The 22,367-nt window shown below is 44.7% G+C and overlaps 2 protein-coding genes across 3 annotated transcripts; one reads left to right on the top strand and one right to left on the bottom strand.

Moving 5' to 3' along the window:
* Positions 1–4: 4 nt before the first annotated feature.
* naaladl1 (N-acetylated alpha-linked acidic dipeptidase like 1) lies at positions 5–9,185 on the bottom strand. 2 transcript variants are annotated; one of them, XM_081710719.1, is made up of 19 exons: positions 8,744–9,185; positions 8,022–8,194; positions 7,042–7,163; positions 6,075–6,194; positions 4,979–5,171; positions 4,800–4,893; positions 4,176–4,280; positions 3,676–3,761; positions 3,473–3,592; positions 3,153–3,238; positions 2,998–3,061; positions 2,519–2,586; positions 2,275–2,366; positions 1,948–2,041; positions 1,507–1,588; positions 1,232–1,405; positions 1,007–1,124; positions 825–917; positions 5–492 (listed from the first exon to the last, which is right to left on the bottom strand). In XM_081710719.1, the coding sequence occupies exons 1-19, from the start codon at positions 8,941–8,943 to the stop codon at positions 312–314; spliced, it is 2,265 nt and encodes a 754-aa protein (XP_081566845.1). In that variant the 5' UTR covers positions 8,944–9,185; the 3' UTR covers positions 5–311. The 2 variants fall into 2 exon arrangements, with proteins under 2 accessions (XP_081566845.1, XP_026875689.3); XM_027019888.3 differs by having other exon boundaries at positions 13–492; positions 1,007–1,094; positions 8,744–9,181.
* A 2,202-nt stretch (positions 9,186–11,387) lies between these two features.
* Positions 11,388–22,173, top strand: erap1b (endoplasmic reticulum aminopeptidase 1b). Its single transcript, XM_027019877.3, is given in 19 exon segments — positions 11,388–11,572; positions 12,098–12,621; positions 12,856–12,994; positions 13,729–13,863; positions 14,440–14,560; positions 14,720–14,874; positions 16,624–16,737; positions 17,128–17,259; positions 17,559–17,690; positions 18,125–18,282; positions 18,603–18,682; positions 18,876–19,059; positions 19,516–19,672; positions 20,074–20,258; positions 20,577–20,679; positions 20,681–20,739; positions 20,934–21,074; positions 21,169–21,250; positions 21,465–22,173. Coding segments are annotated over 18 exon segments (2,766 nt in total). The 5' UTR covers positions 11,388–11,572; positions 12,098–12,124; the 3' UTR covers positions 21,657–22,173.
* The last annotated feature ends 194 nt before the right edge of the window (positions 22,174–22,367 follow it).

Here is a 22,367-nt window from a genome sequence, read left to right as displayed (position 1 = left end):
CTGCCTGTATAGAGTTTATTATTATTATTATTATTGTTGTTGTTGTTGTTATTGTTATTCTAAATACTTTCTTATAAATAAAACATGAGTGAGACTACAAATCTATAGACCAGTGTTCTACAATTCTGTAGTTTGAAATATTTTCTTCCTTAATCGGGGACATGATGCTAAGCTTTGTATAAGGGCCTGGCAGTAGGGTGCAAATATAACTTCCACACCCCACATGCCTTGAAGTCATCTGGGGGCAGGGCTTCGGCTCAGGCCCGGGCAGGATGGGGCGGGGTCTCTGATGGCGCAGGCAGGGTTCGGGCTCAGCGCTGGGCTTCGGCGAGGGTATGCGCAGCCCCAGAGATGGCCTGCGTGACGATGGACAGGTGTTTGTGCGCCTGGGCCCAGTCCTCCTTCCGGCCGCTGGCACGGGCCTTCTCCACCGCGTCAGCCACGCCCGGGAACGTGGCCACGTTCGACGACCTGGATGCCCAGATCACGTGCCTGGAGGAAGCGAGCCCTGCATAAGCACGTCGGCTTCTCCGAATTCCTCGCTATGAACTTAAGGTCTCTCTAGCTCAGGAGGGCCACAGTACTGCACAGTTGAGTCCTTTACCCACTCCATAATGCTAAGTTTAACACCTGAATTAATCATCAAGCTGTTTGTGTAGAAGGAAGCGTTTGAGCACAATGACGGCTCTCAACTCTGTACCGACTGATCGGTGAACAGACGAGCTTAGAATAAGACCGAAACTTCACTTGGCTAAACGTTCTTTTATGCCCTGGATGAGCTAAGCATGCGCTGAGGTCTTTTGTGCCACAGCTCTTCGAGTTACCTGTATCCATATTTGTTTGGGAACGCCAGTGGGTCCAGGAACGCCCGGTCCAACAGCATGAGCTGGTCGTTAATCATGCGGGCTCTCAGGGGCCTGCCGGACAGTAACAGCAGCTCATAGCTGGGCCGTGCACATAAAGGGATGAAGAATCAATGAGGCTCTGATCTGTCGCTTAAACGTACGTGTCGTTCGCGAGGTCCGAATTGTGGATGGTGCGGTCCAGGCTTGTGGCCGCCGTCCGGAACCGCTTTACTGCTGCTTTTAAGGGTTCTGGAGTGTGACGGGTTTGATTACACTGTGCTATTGTACCCATGGAGATGGCGATTGTACAATGTCATTTTTTTAATCATGAAATGGCAATTACGATCCCATGGCAATGACGATGATAGAATTTTGTGATTACATACCCAAGGAGATGCCGTTGGCCACTAGCTGGGCTTCAAACGCCTCCGCGGCCGTGCTGACGAACTGCTCAAGAGTCTCGGCGTAGTCGCTGCAGTTGAAAGGCAGGAGGAGGCCATCAGCCAGACGAATCAGTACGTTTCCTGCTGTCCTGGCTACAGTCTGGTGGCTCGTGAATCCTTTAAGAGGCACATCGTGATCGGGGGGGTGGGACACTAAGAAAATTGCTTTAGCGATGTTAAGAGGGTGGCAGGTGGATGAAGGTGGAGGAGCAGCAGACCTGGATCGATGTACGTGGACGCGTAGTCGAAAGTGTCATATGCCGTGTGGTACGCAGGGTAGATGCGGGCCCTGGTTGTGCTCTGAAATATAACGGATATGGACGACAATACTGCACACAAATCTGAGCACCGAATTAAAACCGCATAGATCATTGATACCGCGCCTGGCTCTTGGAGTGTTGACCTCAACCCGTGTTTATTTATATCTAACACATCGATTTCAAATATTCACAGGTAACTTGTCTGTGGATTGTGTGTTTGTCAGGCTGAGATCTAAACTACTGAGTATTGTAGGAGAACAGTTAAGAGTTGTTGTTGTTGTTGTTATCACTAGGGGGAAAATATCAACCTCTGAATTTTAAAACATTTTCAACAAGGCTTATTTATGTCAAATCAGCACCAAAATGACCTACAATTAAACAGGGATAGAGGCCTCATACCCGATCGTAGGTGTAAGATATGTCCAAAGAGGTTATTCCCAGGTAGTGGACGAAAGAAGCATAGTCACTCCCTGCTCCCGTCATGTGTCCCACACTGCGGGAAAATCCATTCAGAATGCAACATATGATATAGTTCTGTGTAGTTCTATGCAAATGACAGTCATACCCCTTACTTTAAAATTATACGCTCTGTGTGTGTAAAGTGGTCATCCTGGCAGTTTGTTTAAAGCCTAAATGAAGCGATTGTAGCTAAACGTAGGGATTGTAAACACTAGGTGTAGCTTTAACGTCAGTAAGTGGGGTAGTAGTGGATCCAAACAGCCATACTTTGGGATGTTTCCATAAGCGGTGCTTGTTCTGTTGGAATATCGAATCCAGTTATCATACACAGACACGGAGTCCGATCCGGGTATGTTCACCTGAGAACGCGTCAGATTAGACTTCAGTTTTGTTGATCAGGGACAATGGAAGATGGATGATTGTGAAAGTTGGTGAAATCACAACAGTGATGCATGGTGAACAGAACACGTTCCTGCTGTGGCTCAGGAGACGTGTGTGTCCGGGTACTCACCTGTTGAGATGCTTTAAAGATAACGTTCTGGACCGTTGGAGACCCAGAGGCCCTCAGAGTAGCGTTAGCTTCAGGAGGAGGCCAGGGCGACATCGTTAGATGCATTACTTTACGTTACATTGCTTGAACATTATTTAAACAATAATCTACTCATGTGTGAGATGATCTGTTTCTTAGAGCGCCACCCGTTAAATTCCTTTCATGCCATTTCATGATGCCTAGCTGATGCTTCCACGCTAGCTAGTCTGTATATTGGTCACTGTTGCATCTAAAATCCATACGAACACCATTCAAACCTTCCGTCACAGGTGCTGCATACAAGTATGAACTCCCGGATTACTGAAATCCAGCACATCCTTAATTGCGTGATGCACGTTTCTCTTTTCCGACCCAGCTCACACAATAGTTATTTGCTGCAGGCGAGCCTTTAACTGTCTGACTCTGGAAATGAAGGGCATAACACTTCAGAGAGAGTTTACCAAACACGGAGATGTCCACGTTGATGTAGGCCACGGTCCGCTGACTGAGTTTGCTCACGTATTCCTGCAGATGTCAATAAGAGGAATGCGACCATAACTTCACAAGTCCGAGCGGTACCAGGGACCGGGTGTCGTAGCGACCCATCATCTCTCACCTCCGCGTATTCCGCCGATCCAATCAGACCGAACTCCTCCGCTCCCCAGCTTCCAAATATTATGGTCCGCCGGGGCCTCCATTTGCCTTCGAGAGAGAGAAAGAGAATTTGCACTCCGCAGAATGAAACCTGCCATTTGGACCTTTGCTACTTTGCAATCTATCCCATCAACCCGCAGACACCCAAACCTAGAAGTCATTACTTAAACTTATTACTTTTCTCAGGGATCCCCAACAGTGGATGAACGCACGTGTTCAGCTAACCCAACCGTGCCGGTAGTGGCTTTGGGATGAAGAAAGCATTTATCATCTGCAGCTCACCTGCCTTCACCTTTTGGCCCAAGACCCTGGCGATCTCCAGCATGACGGCCGTCCCGCTGCTGGGGTCTATGGCTCCATGCACCCAGCTGTCTCTGTGGTTCCCGTAGATCACGTAGCGGTCTGGGGATAGGTCAGCGCACAAGTCAGCGTACAGGTAGACCTTCTACCAGAGCCTGGTGTGATGGGAGGGGGTTTGAGCGTACCTGGCTCCACGCTGCCCCAGATCACCCCCATCACGTTAGCGGAGTCCCTCAGCTCACCGCGGTTGTACAGATGTAGCGTCACGTCACTGGTGGGAAGAGTCAGAATGGTGAGTCTAACATACCCAGCTGGGCAGCTCAGGTGAGCCTAACGCAGCTGGTTCTGATGCTCAGGTACTTGGTGAGAGCTTCGTAACCGAGATCGGTAGCGTTATGTTTGCCAGGTTGTATCTCCAAGAGCATATTTGAGGGAATTCCTAACCTAGTCTAACTGTATTCAGCCATAGCCCCTCCACTTGTACTAGGTCCTCCATATACTGGGACAAGCTCCACGTGCTCTGTATACTGGGACAGGGCAGTGCAGCTGTTTAGTCTATCCTGGACATGCCGCTGATCCACACCACCAGCTAGCTTAAAGCTCTTCATTGCCGCATTTCCCTCTACAGGTGACGCAGTCAGTGCTGGTTCAAGGGGGAAGAGGGAGTCCGGGGCGATTCCCGTACCTGTTGTTAAAAGGAGAGGTGTTGGCGAATCCCGGCCCCCCAAAGTTGTACGAACAGGGAAAAGAACCCTGCCAGTCCTCAGGTGCTGCAGATCCGCCCAGCTCGCTGTCACACAGACAGTTCATTACGTCTGTTAATGCAAACGTTTCCCGTGGCTATGAGATCACACTCAGGGATATGACTGAAAAAAAAGGTCCCCAAGGTTGCTACCTGCTCAATAAGACATAAAGGTTTTTCATTAGGGTTGTAAATGGAACCATTAAATCAGTGTTAACGTGCAAGAGATAGAAATTGGGAGAAAGTAATGAATCAGCTTGGAATGTAAAAAGCTGCGTTTTGTGCTTAAGGTTGCGTGTGTTTTTATTGTTTAGTATTTATTGTTTAGTATTTATTGTACTTCAAGCTTCTTTCACCATCTTTTCGCTCAGCTGCATTGCGCATTCACACTTGGAAGTCCTGTGTACACTGCTGCTCTACTGTTGTGGCCTTTGGTGGTGTATGTTGTTGTGGAGGACCGTGGTCCGGAAGAACGACAGCCCCTTGGGTGTTGTGTCTCGTTGTGGGGGACCAAGCCGGATGGCGGAATGACTAAAACCAAGTTGACCCAGACCGCATTTAACTCACCATATTAATGCCTGAGCATCTTCAAACCCTATTGGCTGGATTGGAATGGGTGGAATACCAGTGATATTCTCCACTGGAATTCTATAAGTGCCATCTAAAAACAGGAAATTTTTTGGATGACTGTCCGATATACACGAATGATACCAAATGTGAAAAGATGAGCTATGCAGAAGGGTTACTTTTGGCAGCGAGGTAAGGGGTTAGAGGGTCTCCAAAATGGTTCTTGTAACTTCCTCTCTCCACGCCAGAGGGAGGGAGGTACCAGGAATGCGGATACGTCTCATTCTCGTCCGACATCAGACCATCATTGATGTCATAGGGGTCTGTATAGACAAGTACACCAATGACTCCAAATGGTGCAGCATTGATCGCCTGTTAAAGACACAGGAACGCAGGAGTCAAAGAAAGACATACATTGATCGCCTGTTAAAGAGGCGATTATAGAGGTTAAAAAGGCACGCCGGAGTCAAAGAAAGACAGACATTGAAAATAAAGAGGTAAACGTTCATGAAAACATGATGTTCTTTTCCACGACTCTCCTGCAGTTCTTGAAGCTCCTAGCTGGTTCTAACCACAACAGTGATGGCAAATTAGCGAGATAAAAAGGTTTTAAAGGAATATTCCAGTGCTATACCTCCAAAACATCCAGGATAATAAGAGGTCAGGGTAATTAAAGATGCTTTTGCAGTGATTGCTTTACGGCAAGTCCGTAAATTTATAATGTTTATTAATAATTCACAAAACCATGTGAGCATGAGGCACTGAAAACCTTTTTTATTTATTTTTGGTTAGAATTTGCTATTGCTATTCTTTGCTTTGCTATTCCTTAAAAATTATGCCCTTGCAAGTTTACAAGAGGTCATTGTTGGACCATCTGTTACTCTAAAACCAAACATTTTGACACCATTTAAATTATTATAAATTAACTTGAATGGTAAAAATGAGGTTTAGCACAGAAACATTCCCTTAAAGTGAACTGTGGAGAGAAAGTGATTCTATATGAGAATAAGCTCTAAATAAAAAGAAAGAGATTGTATATCTTTTACTTTCACATTGAACTGCATATCAGCAGTGAAAGTCTGAGAACAGGAAAACATCATTTGAATAGTTATAGCTCAAATAGCAACTCATCTGAATCATCTTTTTCGAATAGTAACCGCTCAAATGGAGGTGCTTATTGACAGGAGACTCTTATGGATGCTTTCTTTAAGAACCTTTAGCTCTTTTCTCTGCTTTTTTTTTACCCCAGTTCTCAGCCCACAACACTCGTCTTACTTTATCAGCTCGTCCGGCACCTCCGTATCTGACGATGGCGATCGTTCCGGTCAGGCTCAGTGTTGCATTCAAAGTCTCGTAATCGCTCGCTTTCCCCTGGTTGGCATACACCAGTCTGCCCTGAGCACAGAATTAGAACAGCGAGTCAACGTGGAGAGAAACAGACGGGCTGGCTGACTGACCGAGCTGAAGGCCACTTAACTCTGCACTGGAAAGTGTGCTGTGTGTGCTCTAGCTAGCACACTGTCCAGTTGTTCACAGCGATCACATTTTCATTCAGCCGTCCGTGATGATCATATGTTTGGCAAACCGAACTTTACGGTGCGCGAGTTCCGTCCCCACTGCAGCGCGGCGGAATGAGTGCGACTTTACTGCCATGCGGTAGTGCGAACGACAGCGCAGTTGTGAAAAGACTCAAAGGTCAGCACGTCAACGTCGCGGCGCAGTCCCTCCATAAAGCAGAGGTGTCCGTTGAAGGCCTTTATTAACCTACTATCTCCTGCTGGATAACACAGCCGCAGCTCTGTGTGTGTGTGTGTGTGTGTGTGTGCGCGCGCGCCAGATGGTGGAAGGTGTCAGCATGCAAACAAGGCTTCACATCGGCAATTCAGTAAAGATAAGATCAGTGATGAGAGGAGGGACAGGGAGAAATAAAGACTAAATACAAAGACTTAGAGGAGAGACGAGGAGAAATGAAGACTAATTAAAACAACTAGAGGAGAGACGAGGAGAGATCTGATCATTTGTTTACAAAAAAAAACTGAATCACAAACACTGGTAATTAAAGGACAGTGAAAACTAGTGTAGGCATAGCGTGTGTGGGTGGGTGGGTGGGTGTGTGTGTGCGTGTGTGTATGTGTGTGTGTGGGTGGGTGTGTGCGTGCGTGTGTATGTGTATGTGTTTGTGTGTGTGTGTATGTGTGTGTGTGTGTGTGTATGTGTGTGTGGGTGTGTGTGGGGCAGGCACCTTAACTTCTCCGGCAGGTCCATAGGCCGCGTATGGCTGGACCACTTCAGGGTCGTCCTGCTCTGACTGGTACGCCTTCTCCTTCTCCCGCACAGTGTACACCACAGTATCAGCAGCACTCACTGCACCAGAGTCAGAACACTCAGCCGCCGTTCTGCGTTAGCACACGCGTGAATCTGCGTACCCTGGGGTGTCCATCTACGCCAGTGTTCCCAGGCCCAGAACTAGGGCTAGACAGGGTTCATCGTTCGGTGTGTGTGTGTCCCCCAGTTCTGGAACAGCTGTTTCCTAAAGTCTACAGCACACAAGGTGTGCACACAGAAGGATGGTGGTGGTGTTTTGGCCTTTGTAAGCAAGCTAATTGGCTAACCAGCTAGCTGACAGCAGCCAAATTTAGCTAACTTATCCATATTTTAAAAATGAGGTAGAATATCAGGTGTAATGATGCTTCATTGCTTCCTGTTAGTATGAAGCAGTGTAGTATGTTAATATTTTGTGTACTAACCTGCCAAACTTATATATTAAGATCAATATATAAAAGATATCTTATAGTATTCGTGTGTAGCGCACTGTTGGGACTTACCCTGAGTTTTAATTTAAATAGGTACTGAGTAAGACGCAGGGATATCAGACATTTTTATGGATGGACCTTTCACCCAGTTCAGAAGACTATAGTTAATTAGTGAAGTGAAGATCATGTTAGAGTCAGGCATGGTCTGCCCATTCCTCCTCTAATCTGACGATTCATCCCCCCACCTACAAATACCATCCCTCTACTGCCAATGAACCAGAACTCCTCTAACTACAGCTGACTCTGGTCTCCTGATTTTGGGGTTTGCTCCCCGTAGAGCTCAGAGGGGGCGCAGAGAGGGGACCTGCTGCCCTTAGATGGGATGACAAACTAAAGAACCTTACGTACACTTTTCAGACATGAAACCGGTCTATGGGATCTTACGACGACGACGCAACACAAAGCTCACCCACGGAGACGTTATTGGGCTTATCTCTGTTGGGAAAGGACAGGTAGACCCTGTAGTCCTCCCTCCAGCTGGCGTCCAGGCCGGTGTCCGTGTCCTGCCAATTCTTCAGCATGTACTGGACAGTGGCCTCGTCCCCCGCTGTGGTGGCCATGTGTGGGACACGCGTCAGCTCCCTGTGGGTAGAAGCAGCCCCGCTGTTCTTAAACGTCCGCTAACAGAAGCACTCCGGCTCACGACACGGTACGCAGCGACGTGATGCCCCCCGAGAGCGTCTCCGGAGATGCAAAGTTCAGGTTTCCAACGTGAAAGTCCTCACGAGGGTTTCATTCAAGCTGCTTGTAATGTTTAAATGATCTGAAGCCAGTTGGTAGAATTAGAATTCATCAAATCGACTCATGGCAGGGTTTTTAGTTTCAGAATGTGAACTTTTCTAGTTCTGAGGATTTCTGAGATGTACCTCTCGCACCCTAAGACGTGCCGTGTCATATAAACCTCAGTTAAGTACGTGAATTAAAATGACTGCAAGTTGCTCATGAAATTATGCACTAAACACAACTTTCACAGTCTGGTACCAGCTTTCACCTTTCAGACCCAGTGGCGATCTGAGGCCATTGATCATGTAGCCCAGTGCCAGGTTCTTGAACAAACTTATCTCATGAGTCTCGGCTGGATTTACAGCTCACCTCGGGTTCTTCACCTCTGGTTCGTCTACTCAGGCTTACCTCAGGTTCTCCTGGATCTTCACGTTGTCCACCTCAGCGATGAACTCCTGGATGAGCTTCTCGTCGACATCTCGAGACAGATCACTCATCCAGCTGGGCGCCGAACTGCCCTTCTCAATGCCAAAGTGTCCGATCAGGATCCCCACGGCGAGAACAGCCAAGCCGGCGAATCCAGACAGCAGTACCTTCTTTAGCATCATGGAAGTTCCTCACCGGCCTCTTAGGGGTTAACCACATCCACCACAAGCACAGATTCTTCTTCTTCCAGACAGCAGCCCAGAGTCCAGAGCTGTGTACTCCTAAATGGGAAGACGGCGTTGGAAGGGTGTGATGTCAGCAGACATTAAGTACACATGAGGGCATGAGGGTCAAGATCAAGAAGTGGAGTGAGCGAGAGAGACAGAGAGAGAAAGAACCAACGATCCTAGAAAGTCCATCCCCGATAAGAGGGCTGACCATAAAGTTTACTTATTAAAGATTTGGACTTTGGAGCTGGACTTTATCCAGCTTTAAAAAAAAACAAACAAAAAAACCTTTCAGACAGACTGTAAACACACATCATACACTTTTTCAGGCAAAAGGTAGCGCTTATAGACACTGGGGACAATAAAAGATGTCTCCTTCAGCATTTTATGGCAGAAGATTTCAACTGCAGATCTCCAATCGACTTTTTACAGCAAAATCTGTGATAGGAAAGTTTGTTACCCTGAGGATAAACTTGGCAGTGCCGGTAATTTGTTTAAGTTCATTTTCAATTTGTTGTTCAAGTTCATGAGTACTTAACACAAGTTGTTCCAGTGAACTTCACACCACATCATTAACACCACGTGTCATGTTGAGTTTCTCAGTCTGAACCTGGGCTTTATATCATTTTAAAAGAGAAATATATTAATTGGCAGTGATGAGGTTGTACTGCACTTCATATCCTATGGTAAACATTTTATTGTGTTTAGTTTTAAAAGTAATTTTTGTTAATTTGTTTTTTGGGGGTTTTTTTTTTCTTCATCAAAACATAGAACCTGTATTACACGGAGTTATATGCTTTTACAATTTATGTTGTGTATTTATTGCATACAGGTTTCAGTCCAAGATTTCTTCCAAACTGTCATTTTTTTTCATCTCTACCAAAATGTCAATAGTATAAAAATCAGACAACAGTCTTAACACAATGGCAAGGCAGGTTTATTTGTATAGCACTATTCACACACAGCAGCAATTCAAAGTGCCTCACATAAGACACAAAAGAATCATTTAGCTTATTAAATTCCGAGATCCATCACCTCGGGAAGGTCAATAACCCTTTTTCTTTTCCTTTTTTCTGGTCAAAACTGCAGTCCTGTGGAATAAAAACAGAAAAAATAATAGATTTTACTAATCAAATTTTACCAGATTTCTTGCACCTTCACTTCACCCAGACAAGTCTTGGCATGAGGATCAGTGACTGTCGTCGTCACAGGATGTGACCCCACTATAACTCCAAGAAAGCAAACAGGGCAACACGACCTGGATATTTTTAGGTCACCTCTTCCTGTTTTTATCCAGAAAAGCATACATGGTTGTCCAAATCTTGGCACAAAAGTCTCTTCTCCTGACAGCTACTGTCATTATTTGTGACCCCACAAACTTATTTTAAAATATTTTTCTTCTTTTTAAATATTACTTTTAAGATATTTAAAAATAGAACCCAAGTTGTATCACAGTCTTTATCACAGTCTTCTCCTTAACTCACTGCAGGGTCAAATATTCTGACAAGGTCTAGCTTTTCCAAGACTTGTCTGTATATCAGAGTCCTGTATGCTCTTTTTACTGAGCATAAGGGGTGGTAAGACCTCTGAAAAGCTTTGGTAAGGCCATGGTAATTTGCTGGCAAAGGATTGGCTGCCTCTCCTCTGTTGTCTCTTGTCTCAGTCTTCTTGGGGATCACATATTCTGAGTGTGGCTGTCTAAAGAAATAAGACTCCTGAAAACACAGTGAAGCAAGTAACACATTATTCAGCTGACGTCAATTTACATTTACAGCCAATATAACATTCTTGGCTTGGATAAGGCTTGACACGGGCAATTCTGTCTGCTAACGCAATTCTGTCAGCTAACATGATTCTGTCTGCTAACACAATTCTGTCCGCTAACAAAATTGTCAGCTAACAAAATTCTGTCTGCCACTTTACTGTGACAAAAACCCCCCCAAAAAACTAACTTGCCCAGATGACTTGCCATTATTTTACATTTTATCCAAAAATCTGCAGTGACTGAGGTCTACAAACAAGCTTTGGTACAGAAGATGGCCCCTCTGAGACTGCATGTGTTGTTTTTTCTTTAGACTGATACTTTTGTGATGTGGAGCTTAAATTCCACAACACCACCAACACAACGAATAAACAACAAAACAATAATCAAACACAATAAACTGTTAAAGTATGCAGTAAAAATGCACTTTGTCTAATGAAAGGACGAATACAGTTGCGGACGCACGATTCCACGGTCACAGATTTCGGGGCAACATTTACCGCGGATTCGCGCTGGTGTTTTTATGGCCATTTCACTTACTACGTTTTATGATTTGCCACATGAGTGTTCTGAGAAGGCTACTGCTCTGAGTACGTGACTTTTATTTTGAAAGCTGAGCTGCGTTTGCTTTTGTATGTCCACTTCTAATATACCGCGCTACCGTTTTTCATACATTGTCATATTTTGTTGACATGTCTTTAATTGCGTGTGTCAGTTCTGTGTGCCTTTGCGTTTTCCCATCATGCAAATGTTTCGTGTTACATTTTCACTTTCATTATCCTGGATTCACTGCGTGCACTGTCAGCGCACAGTCGAAAAACCGTGAGTAATTGAGATTGGATCACTAAGTTACAAATGATTATTTTTGTAACGTTTGACTGCAGCGACAGAGGCTTTTATCGTGAGGTAGTATTTGTGATATTAAAGGAGAGGAGGAACGCTCACTCTGAACGTGCTCACGTTACGCACTCGCTGCTAGTGCAAAATGGAGTTTAGTTTTGTAGGTCGAATCGAACGTCTGCTTTCATATTTTATATAAATTAACCAATGGAGCAGACGAGTCAGACACGTTCATTGGACTTCCCTCTCTTAAATATTTTTTAAAAAATGCTGAATCATTGTTGAGCCAGAGCATCCGTATTGCTTAAATGTGAAAGTAAAAATAAAAAATATATATATATATATATAACAAATGCCCAGTGATGGTTCAGGAAGCCACTGGTGTAAGCCAGTCGCAAACACAAAGCATTTAAGTTTGTATTACTCTAGTTGTTAAAGTCTGCAAGTATGTATGTATGGAGGAAGGTACATTCTCATTTGTTTTCATCCCTCTCTTCCTGGTCCCAGGAGTTCCTGATAGTCTCCCAGTAGGCCATGTCACTCTCTATCCTCCTGGTGGGTTTATGCGTGCCGCTCTCCTGGGCCGCGGTAACACACGTCAGCGGAGAGGATGAGCCTCCGTTCCCTGTAGCGACCAACGGACAGCCGTTCCCCTGGAACAAGATGCGGCTTCCTCAAGCTGCTTCCCCCCGCCACTACGACCTCCTCCTCCACCCCAACCTCACCACTCTGGACTTCACTGGAAGAGTAAAGATTCAAGTGGAGGTTCTCCAAGACACGCACACGCTCGTACTTCACAGCAAAGATCTCACCATCTCCAAGGCGGCTCTGCTGGGCCCCGCCCCAGGTCAAAGTCACGCCCTGAGGGTGCTGGAGTATCCCCCGTACCAGCAGGTCGCTGTCGTCAGCGAACGTGAGGAGCTGAAGAGGGGTGGTGTGTACGTCGTCGAGCTGGACTTCGCGGCCAACCTCTCGGAGAGTTTCCGTGGGTTTTATAAAAGCACGTACCGCACTACTGCTGGAGAACAGAGGTGAGAGGTCGTAACGCGTTTGTATGACGCGGCAAAGCAGAAAAAAATGTGCCCTGTGATGATCAGATTGATTATTATTGACAGATAATCGATTGATGACAGGGTCTGACATAGACGAGCAAAGTAAGGAGAGTAAACGCGTTTCCTAGGAAACGAGAGCACATCCTAAATGTGTCTGTCCCAACAAAGTCATGGTTTCCTAACTCCGCATGTACTGTACTGATCTGCTTGTAGGGTTCTGGCCTCCACTCATTTCGAGCCCACCAGCGCCCGTGCGGCCTTTCCCTGTTTCGACGAGCCCGCCTTCAAAGCCAACTTCTCTGTTCGCATTCGCCGGGAAGGCCGGCACATGGCCATCTCCAACATGCCCAAGGTGGTGGCCTCCTCAGGCACGCATGGAAGGGTTCAGGGCCTGACTGTCGGTAGCGGTTTAGCTCTGCACTCAGGACTTTAAATTAAAACTATGAACAGTAGCAAACAGAGAGATCACAGTAGTGGATGATGAGCCCTTGAAATGAAAAACCAGTTAAGTCCATTTACTGGTTTTCCACATTCTACAAAACAAAAACAATAATCTAAATCAGAATTCCAGTTTTTTCCCCCCCATATGAATTAAGGCAAGTCTAAATAAAGCATATTTAGCATTTTAATGTAATTTTAATATAGAGGCTGTATAAAATCAAAACCTAAAATAACTGATTACACAAACTGATGTACTAAAGGGTAAATGGGCTCATATATGGTTTTTCATTGTGAGGGTTCATAGCGATCTTCTCTAACAACCTCATCTGTGAAACTTGGTGGGGCGAGAGAAGTCACTTTTGCGCACTAGCCATGGTCAGTCCTGGCTGCTGCTTGGTCTCGTGAACTCTTGAAGGCCTTCAAGATTAAAGTTAAAACAGAGGAGGGAAATATGAATTAGCATATTTGGGAGATATTAATGTGGCGCAGTATTCTCCAGAATGGGTGCAAGGGATCAGAGTTATATGTCGGATAATTCGTAAATGTATGCTAACATAAATAATCTAGATAATATATTTATTCAATATGTCAGATGAAGGGTTTAAACCTGACTGTGCGTGAGGCATGTAATCTGTCATCCACCAGCTGAGGACAGTCGTGCTTCCTGGTGGCTTGTTTGAGGACCAGTTTGACGTGACAGTGAAGATGAGCACATACCTGGTGGCCTTCATCGTGTGCGACTTCCTGTCCATCAGCAAGAAGACTCAGCATGGTGTCCAGGTGGGACCTGCCTCAGCAAGTGTTTCGTCTCAGACACGCTGTAGCCTGGTTTCTCTAACACAGAATCGATGTTTAAACTACTGTTAAACTACCGATAAACCACCAGTAGAGAATCAAGACTGGTTTCTTTTTATCTTGATTTTTTTTTTTTTTAATTTAAGATTACGATTTCTTTGTGTCTGCAAAAACCAGACTAATCTCAAATTACCCTGTTGGTCAGTTTTATAAAGCCTAAGGCTGTTTTACAAAAACATTTTCACCATTACCAGAATTATTCAGTCTATAACTAGAATTAAACTACTAAGAGTGAGGTATAGATTAATTTAGGCCTTGAACAAATTCCAAGGCCATATAGAGTAATTTACTGAAAATCCTTTTTAGTTGAGAATGAATCCAGAAAATCTGGATAACATGCTATTGAAAGTAAACAAAATAACTGCCATGTTTCTTTCCTCTTTCACTCTGTCCCAGCATCCTTTGCTTTCAACGCTGTGTGCACAGATACGTGTATTAAATATGAAGTACTCCATCATTCTTTTCTACTTCTTCTCCTTCTGTCAATGCGACTGCGGCCAGATGTCCGTGTACGCTATACCTGAGAAGATAAGCCAGGCCGAGTTTGCGCTGGACGCCGCGGTGAGGCTGCTGGACTTCTACGACGATTACTTTGACATCCCCTACCCTCTGCCTAAACAAGGTGAGCATCTGTCACGCTCCTTCAAGCTGCTGGATGTCTGAAAGTGCTCCTCCCCCAGCCTCCTCCTCTTCCTCTCTCTCTTGAACGCGTATTCGGCCTGCTGCGTTTGGAGCCGCCTGCCCTGTGGCTGCTTCAGTGTGTGCCTTCTCTCCACTGCAGACCTGGCAGCCATCCCTGACTTCCAGTCTGGTGCCATGGAGAACTGGGGGCTGACCACGTACCGCGAGTCTGCCCTGCTTTTTGACCCCCACAAGTCCTCGGCCTCCGACAAGCTGGGCATCACCATGATCATAGCGCACGAGCTCGCCCACCAGGTTCAAGCCAATCAGAGCACCTTATTCCACAAAGATCTGCCTACATTCATTTCATATGAAGCTGTATACCTTTCACATTAGTTTCAATGTAGAGTTATGTGCAAAATAATAGCAGTCTAACATCACTAATGTATTTAATTACTGATTTTGGCAGAAAAGATAATACAACATGGGGGGGAAAAATTCATGACTAGGTGTAGCCGAGTCATGGGCAACCAACAGAATCAACAGTCATGACATGCATGCTGCTAATTGGGCGTAATTGACTCATTTAATGAAAGGGGCGTGTTCAAATTAATAGCAGTGTGGAGTTCAATTAGTGAGGTCATTCATTCTATGAAGAAACCGGAGTCAATTATGGCTCTTATTTAAAGAAGGAGAGCAGCAAATGTACCTGCTGGTTGTAGCCCTTGCTCAGTGAGTAAAATGGGTCGTCCCAGACATTGTATCGAGAGAAAAAAAAAAAAAAACTTTGATTGAGAAGTTGTTTGGAGAGGGGAAAACATATAAAGAAGTGCAGAAAATAATTGGCTGCTCAGCTAAAAGGATCTTGAATGTTTTAAAATGGCAAACAAAATACTACCATCCTCGTAGATCATAGAATAACAAGAAAAAAGCATCCAATGATCAGCTCCAGGGAAATCAAAGATGATCTTCACTTATCTGTGAGTACTGCAAGAATCAGAAGATGACTACATGAAGCCAAACTATTTGCAAGAAACCCTTGTAAAGTACCATTGCTGAAAAAAGACATGTTGAAAAGGTTACAGTCTGCTAAAGAACACATTGACTAGCCTAAAGAGAAGTGGTGCAACATTTTATAGACAAATGAGAGCAAGATTGTTCTTATTGGGTCTAAAGGCCACAGACAATTTGTGAGATGACCCATAAACACTGAATTCAAACCTCAGTACACTGTGAAGACTGTAAAACATGGAGGTGCAAGCATAATGGTTTGGGGACGTTTCTCATACTTTGGAGTCGGACCCATTTTTCGCATACCAGGCACCATGGACCAATTTGAACGTATCAAAATACTGGAAGAGGTCATGTTGCCTTATGCTGAAGAAGAAACATCTTGAAATGGGTGTTGAAACACCTGCTGAAGCAGGACAACGACCCCAAACACACCAGCAAGCGGGTAACATCCTGGTTCCAGACCAAAAAAATTGTTGTTATGAAGTGGCCAGCCCAATCCCCAGATTAAGAATTCTCAATCCGATTGAGAATTTGTGGAGTGACATCAAAAATGCTGTTTTTGATGCAAAACCCAAGAATGCAGAAGAGCTGTGGGATGTAGTCCAGTCATCTTGGGCTGGAATATCTGTTTGCAGGTGTCAGATGTTAGTTGACTCCACACAAATGTAAAGCGGTTATCAGAAATAAAGGTTATGCAACTAAATATTAGTTCAGTGATCAACAGAAAAACAAAGTTGTTTACAGATTTAGCTTATACTGTAAATAATTGAGTTTGTAAATGAAAATGAAGACCCTGCTATTTTCTTTTAACAGCCCTTTTTTTCCCATTTTCAGTTTAAAAATTGATATCTCGTTCATGTTTTCATTTGGAATTGAATGTGCAGTGCTCCCAGTGCCTTATATGGAAATAAATGCTATTATGAGGATTGAGCTTTTTCTCAGTTGTTTTAAACACATGTCAAATATGAGTATATGCAATAATTAATTTGTGTCTCAGGACCAGACATTTTACGTCCAATATCAAGATTTCTTGTCTCATGTCTTCTGTAGTGGTTTGGTAACCTGGTGACAATGCAATGGTGGAATGACCTCTGGCTGAATGAGGGCTTTGCAAAGTTCATGGAGTTTGTGTCTGTGAACATCACCAACCCTGAACTGCAAGTGGTGAGGCCTTTTTTTAAACTATAACCCACGTGGGCTTATTGTTGTTTTTACTTTTTGTTTGTTTGTTGCTTTCTTAAAAGACATTAACGAGGTGTTCATCAGATAGCCACAGTCTATAGTGAAGGCTTCCCCTGGTCTTAAAATACCAGAATCAGATGATTTGTTGAGTATCAACCAATGGATGAGAAGCAGGAGATACTGGAAGTCTTCAGGGCTGGACGTGATTAAATGAGCTTAGAGTTGTACACGGTAGGATTCAAAAGCGTTCGAACCCTAATGACAAGAGGACAGTCGTCAGACAGTTGCTCCAGCCATGATCCAGCAGTGTGAGGGCTGTGGGTTCTGAATCAATGCCTATTTTGTCCATCTGTTTGTCTCTGTGTGATCCAGGAGGACTATTTCCTGGAGAAGTGCTTTGAGGCAATGGAGGTGGACTCTTTAAGCTCCTCCCACCCTGTGTCCACCCCTGTGGAGAACCCTGCGCAGATACAGGAAATGTTTGATGACGTGTCTTATGACAAGGTGTGGCAACAGACAAAAGCGATAGTGTTAAAGGCTATGGAAACATCTTCAGTATTCTTATTGTATTCTTTAATGCAGGTCAAATGACTCTGGTCACTTGAGTTTGATCACGTGGCATGCAGCACATAACTGACCTCTTTCCATTATAATTTCACATGCGCACAGTCCTTAGCTGAAGTCTCAGTGTCTCACCCGAGTCACTGTGGAGCTCAGGCAGTTCACCTAACCTCTGGAGATGGGTATCATTCCTGTAGGTAGTAGTGGTCTAACTGGGTTTAATTAATACTTGTTTGTTTCAGGGTGCCTGTATCCTTCACATGCTGAGGGAGTTCCTCAGCCCCGAGGTCTTCAAGATGGGCATTGTTCAATACCTAAAACGCTACAGCTACCAGAACACAATCAACACACACCTGTGGGAAAGTCTGACCACTGTGAGTACATGTTTGGGGAAATATGCAACACTGAATGTACTACACAGCAAGTAGCATGAGGTTTGTGTCAACTCTGAAAAATGAGGTCAGGAGAGATCAATGGAGGTCATGGGAGATCAATGGATATCAGGGTCATTTTAACAAAGTTAGATGTTGCAGGATCTCTTTGAAACTCATGCAAGTTAAATATTTAAGCTGCTCCCACCCCTTAAACACGTAAGCATAATGAAGTTTAGATTTGCTCATCCCTAAGGGCATAATAAACTTGCCCAGACCTAAAGGTGTAATCAATAGACTGCTATTATTAGACTGCCATTCAGAAATGTGACATTTATATGGTGTGTAAAGTCAATGGGATATCTGAAATATCTCTGCTAAAATATAATTGAAAGTGTGTGTGTGTGTGTGTGTGTGTGTTTGTGTGTTTCTCACAGAAGCGGCGCTCAGAGGATGAGCTGGACGTTAAGGTCATGATGGAGACATGGACGCTGCAGGAGGGCTTCCCGCTCATCACAGTGGAGGTAAAAGGTCGAGAGGTTCGCCTGAGTCAAGAGCGATACCTGAAGAGCGATGACCCCTCCCAAACCTCTGGGTAAATATACCAGAGCTACCATATAGTCCTCTGAACTCATTATTCATTTATTTCTTAGGATTAGATTCATAAAGAAGCACTTTTCAGTTAGCTGTGTAAGTCAAGATCAAGAACAGTCCAATAAGACTGCTACTGGACAATACAAGATTTATTGGGCAACTGAAAAAAAAAAAATTTTCACTCTGTTTTGTCATGCCTTTAACTCAGATGGATATCTGTTTAGTCCCTGATTCTGCTTAAAGGTTTCTGTGTGCTATATAGTGGGTATTTGGGAACGGTGGGGGGATGTTGTACAGTAATTGGTCCTCTTGTGGAAGCAGGTTTCTATGGCATGTTCCGCTGACATATGTCACCAGCATCTCGAGGACTGTGCATCGCTTCCTGCTGAAGAGCAAGACAGGTGTGCACACGAGTTCCTACCCTCTCAACAGACTAGCATCAGGCCTATACATGATCGACTGGTTGATGGGGGGCAAACGAAAAAGAATTTATAATCACCTTCAAGTTTGCTGTTGTAATCTTTTAGCTTTAAAGTGTCTTATTATGAATGTTAAGGTTTTTTGTTTTTTTTTAATCTCATATGCTGGTTTCAGATGTGCTGTATCTGCCGAAAGAGGTGGACTGGATTAAGTTCAACGTGGACATGAGTGGATACTACATCGTCCACTACGAGGGGTCAGGCTGGGATGACCTCACTTCTCTGCTCAGACACAATCACACGGCCCTCAGCAGTAACGACCGGGCCAGCCTAATCAACAACGCCTTCCAGTTGGTCAGGTTAGCCGTCTGTCACACAAGTGGGGTCTGATTGGGCAGTTGCTTGTAAAAGTGAATTTAGTTCCTGTTGCTACAGAAAATAAAAAGAAGTAAAATATACTTTGTCAGATACACTTTTACTAAATGCACCTACAAAATGAGTCCTGACCTACGATCTACTCCTTTCTGATCAAATCTGCACAGTGAAAAGCAAAACTTGTTCCTAGATCAACACTTACTCTGAGAAATCTGACACACAAGGCCCATATTCTGGACACAATATAAGATTACTCTTGAATCAGATTGCACTTTGCACTTTGAACATTTTTTTTCCATGGAAAATCCTTTTTGTTTTTTGTCTCATCTGAACTTGTCAATGATTAAACATCCAAAGTTGTTTTAGGATAACCCCAGATTACGTGCTTTGGGCTAACCCCAGATTACGTGCTTTGGGCTGACGCTTGCTCTTTTGGCCAGTGTGGGGAAGCTGGCCCTGGATAAAGCCCTGGACCTGTCGCTCTACCTGAGCCGCGAGACTGAGATCATGCCCGTGACGCAGGGCCTCCGGGAACTTGTGCCACTCTACAAACTGATGGAGAAGAGGGACATGGAGGCTCTGGAGAACCAGATGAAGGTCAGTTATGAGAGTTGTGTGTTTTTGTCATTTTTGTAATTATATTCATGTTGTAGGTTTATATGGAAACACCCATTAGGATATTGGTGAAGGCTTATGGCACATGATGATTACTTTCAAATACAGGACACGGGAGACAATTTAAAGATGCAATATAAGACAACAATCTATCATTCACCACACAACATTTTCTAGACACCTACTAAGTCTTGAATTGTCTGAAAAAGCATGTTCGTGTAAGTTCTCTAACAATGCGATTTTGTCCCAGGCTTTGACCACGGCTAGGAAAGTGAGCCAAAAGTGCGACAAATTGAAAGAAAGCGATCTGAGTCATGTATTTTTCATCGACTTTAGGAAAAAAAAAAAGCAGTATATCGTGACCTGGCTGTGACCCTGTGCAGAGCTACATCGTGCACCTGTTCCGGGAGCTGATCGAGCGTCAGGAATGGAGCGATGCCGGCTCCGTGTCTGAGAGGATGCTGCGTAGCTACCTGCTCCTCTTCGCGTGCGTGAGGGGTCACCCTCCTTGCGTCGCCACCGCCACAGAGCTCTTCAACAAGTGGAGGGAGTCCGATGGCAGCATGAGGTCAGAGGTCACCTCTCCCTGGTTTCTCACTGATCGTCATTTTCTGTTGATGATTTGCTGGTAATGAAGACTCTTTGGGAATTGGCTGTTACTGGCCATGGCAGTGAAATGAGGCAGTGGCTTCATCCTCATAACTACCTCATTACTGTTGCTTGAGAGCATTGGGAGGTAACGTAACCTGATGTTTACTTGTCGGTCAAAACACACTGTTCAGCTTGTATATTGTGAAATAAAAATGTATTTTCTCCCCAACAGAAATAGTAGTCGTTGTGTTGCTGTATCAATGCGTTGTTCTGTGCATTTTTTCCCTGACTCCAGTCTTCCTAACGATGTCAGCCTGGCAGTGTTTGCGGTTGGTGCTCGCACCCAGGAGGGGTGGGACTTCCTGTTTGAGAAGTACCGGGAGTCCATGTATACGTCGATTAAAAAGCCGCATCAAGTCTGCGCTCTCAATCTCCCCCCTCGCTCACAAACTCAAATGGTAAGCCATTCCAATAAGGAGATAGAAACTCCTGAGTAAGAGAGAGAGAAATCTTTTCATTTTCCTGTTTTCTATATACAGTCACAAGATAACTATATCTGGAACAATTTTGAGAGATCATGGAATATGGATATAAGGCAAGGAATCCTCTCCTTTTTCATCACGTCTCATTTTGTCTCATCTTTTCTCACTAGGATGATGGAGCAGAGTTTGGAGGGTTCGGTGATGAAGACGCAGGACCTGCCCTATGTCGTGGTGTCTGTCAGTAACAACCCCAAAGGCCATAAGCATGCTTGGGACTTCCTGCAGACCTACTGGAACTTGCTGGTCAAGAAGTGAGTGAAGGCACCCACAGCTGAGTCTCAGTGTGGAAATTAGACAAGTTATGTTTTTATCGTGAGTTCTGACAACCTTGACCCTTGGCTTTAGGTTTGACCTCGGTTCCCACTCCATTGCACACATGGTCATTGGTGTGACCAGCCAGTATTCCACCAGAGAGATGCTGGAAGAGGTGGGTATAAAGTTATAAAAGATGCTTTACTTGGGAAAGTTTTCCCAGGAGCAGTCATGGAGTACTTGGGATTTCAGATTAGTACATTCTGTAATACTGCATATCTGCTAATATTCTAAACTGTGCAGTGCTGTGGAAGCTTGTGCTCTACAGTCAGGGGAACGTAAGGGGCAAGCAGGATGAACTCTGCATTTCTGTCCATTTCGTCTGCCAGATTCGGGAGTTTTTTGGATCCCTGAGTGCTGAGACAGGTGCTGATCAGAGATGCATCCAGCAGGCACTGGAGAACGTGGAGGAGAACATCCGCTGGACAGACAAGAACCTGCCGCTGCTCCAGGCCTGGTTGAACAAGAACCACGCAGAGCTGGTGACTCGCCACGACCTGTATGAGCACGCAGAGCTGTGAGGCGTACAGAGAGGCCAGGCTAAGACGAGGTCGCACGTGACTGGGGGGCTTCAGCGCTGGCTGAGAAGATGCACCCCAATCCCTGGTGTGCGTGCTACACGTTTCTGAAACGCTGCTCAGAAAAATGGTGACTTTACTGAAACATGTGCGGTCGGTTTGAGGCACACCTCATTGGGCTTTAATTTATCTGAGGGGCAGCGTTTAAAATGGGTTTTCAGTAAACATACAGCATGAGTGGGACAGTTACCAGCGTAGAGATGTTTTTTTACCCCATTAACCCATCCTCTCCTTACCTTTCCTACATTAAATAGGGGGAAAGTGACAGTGGTTTATCTCTCGTGCTGTACCCGGTGTGTGTGTGTTAATGTCTAATTTTGGGATAATTTTTCTTGGTTCAAAGAGGAGACACTGATGTCAACTACCGATTTTGCTTGGGTGCGGTTTGGTCTTTTGTATACTGGTCTCCAGCACCTTCAGGAACTAGAAGGAAAAAATTGAAATAAAATTTACAATTAAATACTGAGTTCAGTTCTGATTTCCCAGTTCTAACTAGACTACAGGGAAGACCATCCAAGTTAAGAAACAACTTGGCTTGTATTAAGCCATTTTTCTTTAAATAAATGAGTGGTAGGATGAAGGCCCAGAGCTAGAACTTGCACCTTTTAAAAAACAAAAATCTTGGTACAGTATATTATGGATATGGCAGTAGGG

The sequence above is a fragment of the Electrophorus electricus genome, chromosome 1 (genome assembly GCF_041902795.1).
Source record: "Electrophorus electricus isolate QZ-2024a chromosome 1, ASM4190279v1, whole genome shotgun sequence".
Lineage (NCBI taxonomy): Eukaryota > Metazoa > Chordata > Actinopteri > Gymnotiformes > Gymnotidae > Electrophorus > Electrophorus electricus.
Note: the sequence above shows the minus strand (reverse complement) of the source record. Positions and strands in the feature narration are given on the sequence as shown.